Genomic DNA, 9581 nt, shown 5'->3' with positions numbered 1-9581 from the left:
ATACTAAAGATGTATTTATAGATTTTAGGATTATTATTTTAAGAAATTTCCTATTAAAAATATGGTAATATGACTTCTTCGTCTAATTAAAGACATAATCACATACTTCTATTTGTTTCTATTACCTCCATCCATAAATTGAAGGATGCAAATTTTATCCTAAGATATAAGGGATTTTAAATACTACTCATCACATCCAACCATCAATTATTTGAGTACTCTAACCATCTTCTAACTCTGCGCATATCCCTTATTTAATGAGCCTTATTTAGTGAGGGGTATCTTAGTATTTTTTTTATTCTTTCTTAATTGCTATAAAATTTTAGGATTCATTATAGGACAAGCTTCATTCATAGATGGATTTACATATTTATTTGTACTTTTATTGATTGATTTAGGTTATTTGTATAGGTAAATATACCTCATATACATGTTGAGAGATATAATTAAGTTAGTAGATGTCGTTAGATGTCTAATGCTATAAAGTAATGAGTTCACCTTTTTTATTAGAAAAATTAAGGTGGATATTTTTTTCAGGGATAATTTTAAGAAGTTTCTTTTATTCAGTAGTTAACTTGATTGTCGTAAGGAAAAAAAAAGAGACGGGAGATTCGGGAAGGAGGGGTAATTATCATCAAGTCACATAAAGATCGGACCAATCAGAACCGTGAGCTTAATTATCAAGTGGTATCACAGCTTTTATTGATATGTGAGTTTTCATCTATGGAAAAAAAATAAAAAAAAATCGTACGTTATGCCTATATTGTTGTACGAAGGGAGTACATGATATCTTTGTGCCGTGACCAAGTTCTAAACCCCAAGAAATGCCATGCAGCGATCCAAAAGATAGCGAAGACATCCTATTACGACGAACTCGTCGTCGTCGTCGTCGTCCAAAGCTCCGGCCGTTGAGCTCGGATCAAGGACGTGGCCGGCGAAGACGACGGCGCCCGTCGTCTCCTCGATGACGAAGAAGGCGAAAGGATGGTCGGCGACGAAGTCCACCGGCACCGGCGGTGGCTCCGGCGTCATACTCATGCCGCACACCATGTTGAGGGCGGAGGCGGCCGCCTCGGTGCCTTCCTCGTTCACCTCTATCACGGCCTTGTGGACGAGGCTCCTCATCGACAGCGGCCGCCTGCCGCCGTCGTCCTCCACCATCTTGGAGAAGTCGGCCTCCCCGTCGCTGAAGGTGACGTCCAGGCCCAGGCCGCGGAGGACGCCGGCGATGTCGCCGGAGAAGGTGAGCTTGAACTTGGGCAGCTTGAGCTCGCCGACGGACGCGTGCCTCGTCGGCAGCTTCGCCTGGAGGAAGCCCGGGGTTGACGCGATCTCGTCGAGGAGGTCCCAGAGCCCGTCGCGCGCGTCGAGGAGGAAGACGCACAGCGAGAAGCGCGGCGTCGACGGCGGCGGCGGCGGCGACGCCGGGGAGCGGCGCCGTTCGTCGTCGTACGGCAGCCGGAGCACCTTGAACCCGTCGTGGCAGGTGATTTAATCGCCCGTGTCGTAGTAGGTGCCCCTCTGCATGAAGCTCGCGTCGACGGCGGCGCCGTCGAGGCGGTGGAACTTGCCGGTCTTGGTCAACGCCTTCGTGAAGGGATCCTTCCATTTGCCCTTGAAGTAGACGGCGTTGGCGACGACGACCTCGGTGTCGGCGGGCAATCCACCGTCGATGACCGTGTCGATGAGCTTGTTCGTCGCCTTCCTCGCCCACGCGTTGATCTGGTTCACCGCCTCCCCTGGCTGCCAGCAACAGCAACACGGCGAGATCGCGATGGTTTTAGTACACAGTTAGCAATGGCATGAGCTCGCCGGAGATGAGAATATGAGATCGTAATGGTGCTCACCTTTTCGCGGAAGTCGGCGGCGCGCGTCTCCGCCATGAAGGACTGGACGGCGGCGTCGCGGAACGACGGCGAGAGCGTCCTGGTCTTGTCGTGCCACACGCCGGACACGAACGACACGCGCGGCCCGCCGGCGCGGGACCGGTCGGCGAGCGCCTGCCCCGCGAGGCGGCCGACGAGGCCGGCGAGCTCGTCCCGGGAACCCGCGCCGAGCACGCCGAGGAGCTCGGCGAGCGTGTCGCCGCCGGCGCCCGCGGCCACCAGCGCGAGCGCGGCGTACACGGACAGCGGCGAGAAGACGAGGTTGCCGTCGGGGGCACCGCCGGCCTGGATCCTCCTGGCGACGCGGAGGGCGAGCTCCGTCAGGCCGGGGCACGGCGGCGCCGCCGGCGGCGGCGGCGCCATGGCGAGCATGAGCTCGCGGAGAGTCAAATTGGTTGACTTGATTTCCATGGTGATCGTGGCGTCAAGCTGTGGCTTGGTCTGGACGAGATCGCGTTTGCCTGAGAAAGAAGCAGAGTTTTATATGTAGCGTTTTGTTGATCCGAACGTATAGAACCAGAGTTCTGAATCCTTCCACATGTCGTATTTGTGACAAATTCGATTTTAAGCACTCCCTCCATCCCGTCAAATAAGATTCACATGCATTTTGAGATTTAACTATTTAAATATTTAACCAATAATTATTTTATTATAAACAGAACTAGTACGGTGGCCCGTGCAAGATTGCGCGGCTAGCATCATTATATTTTTTTTCTCATATAATAGCATATATGTTTTCTCATTATATTATTCGAATATATTAAAATGACAACATAATTTTAAATTTTGCAATAACTTTACAAAACTACTAATGTTTAATATTCATATTATATTTTATATACGTGTTAGTTATTAATTATTTTTAATATCAAATTTAAGTTATTTGTAAATTATATATATTCCAATATGGACTCTAGAGTATAGACTCGTCCTTTAATATTTTTTTTTAAGTCCGAATTTTCTGTAAATTGTATTTCTATATAGACTCTATGCTCTTCTTCCAATATTATTTATTTATATTTCTGAATTTTCATATTATATTTTATATACGTGTTATTTATTAATTATTTTTAACATCAAATTTTAGTTATTTGTAAATTATATATATTCCTATATGGACTCTAGACTCGTCTTTTAATATTTTTTTTAATTCCGAACTTTCTGTAAATTGTATTTCTATATAGACTCTATGCTCTTCTTCCAATATTATTTATTTTTATTTCTGAATTTTTATTATTTCTAATTGTATTTCTATGTGGACTCTAAACTCATCTTTCAATATTCTTTAATTTTTAATTTCGAATTTCAGTTACTTCTAAATTGTATTCCTATATTTGTGTTTCTATATTGACCTTAAACTCTTCTTCCCATGTTTTTCTTAATTTCGAATTTTAGTTATTTGTAAATTGTATTTTTATACGGACTCTAAACTCTACTTTTAATTTTATTATGTTTATTGCAAATTTTAGTTAGTTTTAAATTCCTATATGGACTATATACTCTACTTCTAATATTCCTTATTTTTAATTACAAATTTATATTATTTCGTAATTGTATTTCTATATGGACTCTATACTCTACTTCCAATATTCATTATTTTTAATTCCGAATTTCCGTTATTTCCTAATTGTATTTCTATATAGACTCTATACTCTACTTCTAATATTCCTTATTTTTAATTTCGAATTTTAGTTATTTCCTAATTGTATTGCTATATGGATTCTAGACTCCTCTTCTAATATTCCTTATTTTTTAATTCCGAATTTCAGCTATTTCTAAATTGTATTTCAATATGGACTTTACTTTTTCTTTTTCTCCGATTAATATGAGAATTTCTAGGCCATGAGAGCGAACATGGAGGCTCCTATATATTTGTAAATTATATATATTCCTATATAGTCTATAGACTCATCTTTTAATATTTCTTTTTTAATTCTGAATTTTCTGTAAGTTATATTGCTATATAGACTCTATGCTTTTCTTCCAATATTATTTATTTTTATTTCTGAATTTTTATTATTTTTAGTTGTATTTCTATGTGGACTCTAAACTCATCTTTCAATATTCTTTAATTTTTAATTTCGAATTTCAGTTACTTCTAATTTGTATTCCTATATTTGTATTCCTATATTGACCTTAAACTCTTCTTCCCATGTTTTTCTTACTTTCGAATTTTAGTTGTTTGTAAATTGTATTTTTATACGGACTCTAAACTCTACTTTTAATTTTATTATGTTTATTCCAAATTTTAGTTAGTTTTAAATTCGTATATGGACTCTATACTCTACTTCTAATATTCTTTATTTTTTAATTCTGAATTTCAGTTACATCTAAATTGTATTCCTATATTTGTATTTCTATATTGACCTTAAACTCTTCTTCCCATGTTTTTCTTAATTTCGAATTTTAGTTGTTTGTAAATTGTATTTTTATACGGACTCTAAACTCAACTTTTAATTTTATTATTTTTATTCGAAATTTTAGTTAGTTTTAAATTCCTATATGGACTCTATACTCTACTTCTAATATTCCTTATTTTTTAATTCCGAATTTCTATTTATTTTCTTAATTGTATTTCTATATGGACTCTATACTCTACTTCTAATATTCCCTATTTTTAATTCCGAATTCCAGTTATTTCCTAACTGTATTTCTATATAGACTCTATACTATACTTCTAATATTCCTTATTTTTAATTCCGAATTTCAGTTATTTCCTAATTGTATTTCTATATGGACTCTAGTCTCCTCTTCTAATATTCCTTATTTTTTAATTGCGAATTTCAGGTATTTCCTAATTGTATTTCTATATGGACTCTAGTCTCCTCTTCTAATATTCCTTATTTTTTAATTTCGAATTTCAGGTATTTCTAAATTGTATTTCTATATGGACTCTAGTCTCCTTTTCTAATATTCATTATTTTTTAATTCCGAATTTCAGCTATTTTTAAATTGTATTTCTATATGGACTCTGCTTTTTCTTTTTCTTCGATTAATGTGAGAATTTCTAGACCATGAGAGCGAACGTGGAGGCTCCTTTTTTATTCCTTTAATAATATAATAGATTACATAAATGTTTTAGAAAAAGAAAATAACTTAATGGGCCTACAGGCCGTTAACACTCGTCACATCTAACCCATTCTAGAGAACGAATGGGGAGAAAGTCTAATTTGACTCCCTTAAATATTCATTGAATCTAATTCGTATCCCTAAACCACAAAACCAGATGTGATGACTCCCCCAAGTATTAAGACCGTCTAAAACGACTTTTTTAAGTGTGGTTTTCACTGACGTGGCGTCTATGTGGCAGCCTACTCATCAAATAAATTAAAAAAAGTTAATCTAGCTCCACATGTCATTCCGTCCTCTAATAATCTCTCCCTCTCTCCCGCTCTCTTTCCTTCTTTCTTCTTCTTGGAGCACGGTGGCGAGACCAAGATGAGGAGCGGCAGCGACAGGGATCTCCCCCACCCTGGCCCCTTCGCTCTGGGAACTGGCGACGGCGGCGGCATCTGGCGGAGGGGTGTCGCATGCGGTTGATGCAGCGGTGGGAACGACGGGTGAAGGGCGAGGGTTTTCGGCCCCTTCCGCCCCGGTGCTAGCAACGGCGACATCCGGCGGCAAGGGCGCGGCAGAGAGTGCATTGCCTACGGCTGCTAAGGCGGCGGGTGCACAAGGGCAGGCTGGTAACCGGAGTCTAGGGCGGGCCTCGTCCCCATAGCGGTGACGGTTATGGGAGATGAATGTTGTGGTTGCAGAGGAAGCGGTGGCCTATTGTCGGGGTTGGATCCAGAGCGGCGCACTACCTGAGGCAAGGTCAGGGCAGGATCTAGATGGCGGTGTGTTGGCGACGACTTTGGGATGCAGAGGATGGGACCTGTGTTGGGTGGGCCCGCCCTATAGTGATGTCGTTGGGGTTGGTCCCCCGATCGACGATGTAGTCCATGGGTGGCAGTGATGCGACGGGATTGGCGCGGCCTGGCCGACGAAGGCGTCGGGGAGCCAAAGACCGCCGCCTACCTCTCTCCCTCATCCTGCTGCTACTGACCCCTCATCTACCGAGTGGCCCCTTCACGCGGCAAAGCAGAGGAGAATGAGAGTGAGGGAGATGGCATCGGCACTGGCCTCGTCAACCGCGTCTCTTCCGCTCGGCGCTTGCTGCCGTCTCCGCCATTTCCTTCGCCATCGCTGCTGCTCGACTCCACGGTGAGAGATGGTGTCCATTTCTTATGCCCGTTTGCGAAAACAAGGAAAGGAAGGAGAACAGGGGAGATATGGGTGGTTTCTGACTTGCGGGCCCCACAATTTTTATTTTTTTTCTCTTGTGACTTACATGCGGCTCCCATGTTTATTTTTAATTTGTCTGATGATTGGACTGCAACGTGGACGCCACGTCAGCGAAAACCACTCTTAAAACAGCCGAGGGAATCATTTTAGACGGTTTTAATAGTTGAGGGAGTTGTCATATCTAGTTTTGCGATTAAGGGATTCGAATATTTAAGGGAGTCAAATTGGACTTTTTCCAATGGCGAATATGCTGCCATTTCTCTTGACAGCTCTCCTCCAGGAGGCCACGAGCCAGCAGTAACTTTTCCCTATCAAACAAAATCAACTGAATTTCGATGCATTTTGAAGAAAATATCGATCATCTCGATCAAATTCGGTCGTGCTTGTTTGATTTCTCCTTATGTTTCTCCGGAGCAGCCTAATTAGGCCCCCTCTTTAATTCCTATAGGAATCAAAAAAATGATTCCTATGGAATCGTATGAAATGCCTCTTTCCATGTAAGTTTTGGAGGAAATTTAACATAAAATATAACCTCATAGAATGAATCTTTTGAGCATTTATTTCTCCTCAAATTCCTATGTTTTTCCTGCGGCCTAATTAAATAGTTGTTACTATGTTTTTCCTATATTTTATTATAATACTCTGTTTTACACTTGCACTCCTGTTACAATGTTTTTCCTATTCCTCCGTCTTTTCATTCATATGATTCAAAGAGGCCCTTAAATTTTGATGCATTTCGATCGCGAGTATTTTTTTTATCACTAGGAGGAGAATGGTGGGAATAATGTTGGGGTAAAGGTTGTGAATACCTTTTTCAGAGTGGAGGGAGCGGGAAGTGGGTGGCTGAGGGGTACTAAACTACTTACGCTAAGAGGTAGTAGTTCTCCATTATAATGTTGAGGGTGTAATTGGTACTCCCTCCGTGTTATAATATGACTCGTTTGATTTTTTTTAAGTCAAACTTTGTTTATAGAAAAAATTAACAACATCTGAAATATCAAATTAGTTGTACTAAATCTAACATTGAACATATTTTAATAATAAGTCTGCTTTGTGTTGAAAATACTACTATATGTTTCTATAAACTTGATCAAACTTAAATAAACACGAAAAAAAGAGTACTATAGTAGTCCGTATAATACCTGGGTTGTTGTCCATTTTTACATTATGTTCCTTTCCATGATTTTAGCACCAATTTTTAATTTGAATGCAATCTATTTTATTCGACAGGGAAACAACTAGCAAATAAGTAGGTTTCATGGTATAAGTCATTTTAATTTTAATTTTTTTTCCTAGTAAAACTTCTTTAAATTAACCAAATTTATAAAAAAATTTCGTAATATCTACAACATTAAATTAGTCTCATTAAATATAACATTGAATATAGTTTGATAATATATTTCTTTTATATTGGAAATTAAGTTATATTTTCAATAAATTAGGTCAAACCTAAAAATGTTTGATTAGAGAAAAATATCAAAACAACTTATAATATGAAACAGAGTGAGTAATAAAATATTATTATGTTGAAAAAACACAACACATCAATAATAGATAAGCTCATGTATTCATCCACACGAGAAATTTCACAAAGTTTCTAACCACAGCAAATGGCATGCAGCAGCAACCCCAAAGTTCACGAAGACATCCAATCATGCCGACTTGGTGGTTCATGTTGTCGTCGTCGTCAACTTCTTCCGAAGCTCCGGGCGTTGACCTATAGTCAACGACATCGTCATCGTCATCGTCTTCGTCAACAGCTCCGGGCTTTGAGCTAGGGTCAAGGACGTGGGCAGCGAACACGACGGCGCCCGTCGTCTCCTCGATGACAAAGAAGGCGAAAGGATGGTCGGCGACGAAGTCCACCACCACCGGCCGTGGCCGCTTCGCACTCGCGAGGCACAATGTCGCGCCGGTGACGGCCGCTGCCTCGGTGCCTTCCTCGTTCACCTCTATCACGGCCTTGTGGACGACACTCCTCATCGACAGCGGCCTGCCGCCGCCGGAGCAGCCGTCCTCCTCCACCATCTTGGAGAAGTCGGCCTCCCCGTCGCTGAAGGTGACGTCGAGGCCCAGGTCGCGGAGGACGCCGGCGATGTCGTCGGAGAAGGTGAGCTTGAACTTGGGCAGCATGAACTTGCCGACTCGCACCGTCTTCGTCGGCAGCGCCGCCTGCAGGAGGTCCGGCGTTGACGCCATCTCGTCGAGGAGGTCCCAGAGCCCGTCGCGCGCGTCGGGGAGGAAGACGAACATGGAGAAGCGCGACGGCGGCGGCGACCACGGCGGGCGCCGGCCTTGCTCGTACGGGAGGCGGAGCACCTTGAACCCGTCGTGGCAGGCGATGTGGTGGCGCGGGAGCGTGCTCCGCATGAAGCGCGCGTCAACGGCGGCGGCGGCGCCGAGGCGGTGGAACTTGTCGGTGATGGTGAGCCTCTTCTTGAATGGCTCCTCCCACTTGCCCTTGAAGTAGACGGCGTTGGTGACGACGACGTCGGCGTTGGTGACGACGACGTCGGCGTCGGTGGGGAGCTCGCCGTCGATGACCGAGTCGATGAGCTCGTTCGTCGCCTTCTTCGCCCACGCGTTGATCTGACCCGCCGTTTGCCGCGACCGCATGTCGACGGCGTGGGTCTCCGCCATGAAGGAGAGGACGGCGGCGGCGTGGAAGGACGGCGCGAGCGTCCTGGCCATGTCGTGCCACACGGTGGACACGAATGACACGCACGGCCCACCCGTGCCGGACATGTCGGCGAGGGCCTTCCTGGCGAGCCGGCCGACGAGGCCGGCCAGCTCGTCGTAGGACGCCACGCCGAGGACGCCGAGGAGCTCGGCGAGCGTGTCGCCGGCGGCGCCCGCGGCGACCAGCGCGAGCGCGGCGTAGACCGACAGCGGCGAGAACACGAGGTTGCCGCCGCCGCCGGCGGCGGCACTCGCCGGGATCCTCCTGGCGAGGCGGATGGCGAGCTCCGTCAGGCCTGGGCACGACGGCGGCCGCGCCACCGCGGCGAACCCGGGGTCGTGGCGCGACCTCTTGCTCGCCTTCGTCTTGGATGCCATCGCGGCGTCGACCTAGCTTAGCTGCTTGGTTAATTAAATTAAATTCGTTCGCGTTGGAATTAATCAACGTGTCAGGTATATATGTAGCTGTTTGTCAATCCGAAAGTAGAAAGAACCGGAGTACTACTGAATCTTTCCCGTATCGGATTTGAGTCGGAGTACTAAAATTCTTTAAATCGGGCACCCGCGCCTCCGCAAATCCGTTTTATTTTTTTTCCACCAACAATGTTTTAATAAGTGTATCCATGATGTTTCACTATATATTGATCAAATGCAGTGAATTGAAACATCCTTTTGCTATTTGCTGAAATATTATTTTTATATAGGATGAAACAACATCTGATTTTTTGG

General features: G+C 43.9%; 2 protein-coding genes across 2 annotated transcripts; both read right to left on the bottom strand.

Moving 5' to 3' along the window:
* Positions 1 to 810: 810 nt before the first annotated feature.
* Positions 811 to 2297, bottom strand: LOC127754729 (putative serpin-Z5). The gene is given in 2 exon segments (XM_052280293.1): positions 811 to 1743; positions 1848 to 2297. Coding segments are annotated over 2 exon segments (1383 nt in total).
* Positions 2298 to 7733: 5436 nt separating this feature from the next.
* Positions 7734 to 9230, bottom strand: LOC127754728 (putative serpin-Z5). The gene has a single exon (XM_052280292.1). It carries the CDS (start codon positions 9228 to 9230, stop codon positions 7734 to 7736), a length of 1497 nt encoding a protein of 498 aa, XP_052136252.1.
* Positions 9231 to 9581: the final 351 nt, after the last annotated feature.

The sequence above is a fragment of the Oryza glaberrima genome, chromosome 11 (assembly GCF_000147395.1).
Source record: "Oryza glaberrima chromosome 11, OglaRS2, whole genome shotgun sequence".
NCBI classification, from domain to species: Eukaryota; Viridiplantae; Streptophyta; class Magnoliopsida; order Poales; family Poaceae; genus Oryza; species Oryza glaberrima.
This window is presented reverse-complemented; position numbering and strand designations above follow the sequence as displayed.

Excerpts from the sequence above, each read along its gene's own strand:
- LOC127754728 (XM_052280292.1), bottom strand. The coding sequence starts at position 9,230 with ATGGCATCCAAGACGAAGGCGAGCAAGAGGTCGCGCCACGACCCCGGG.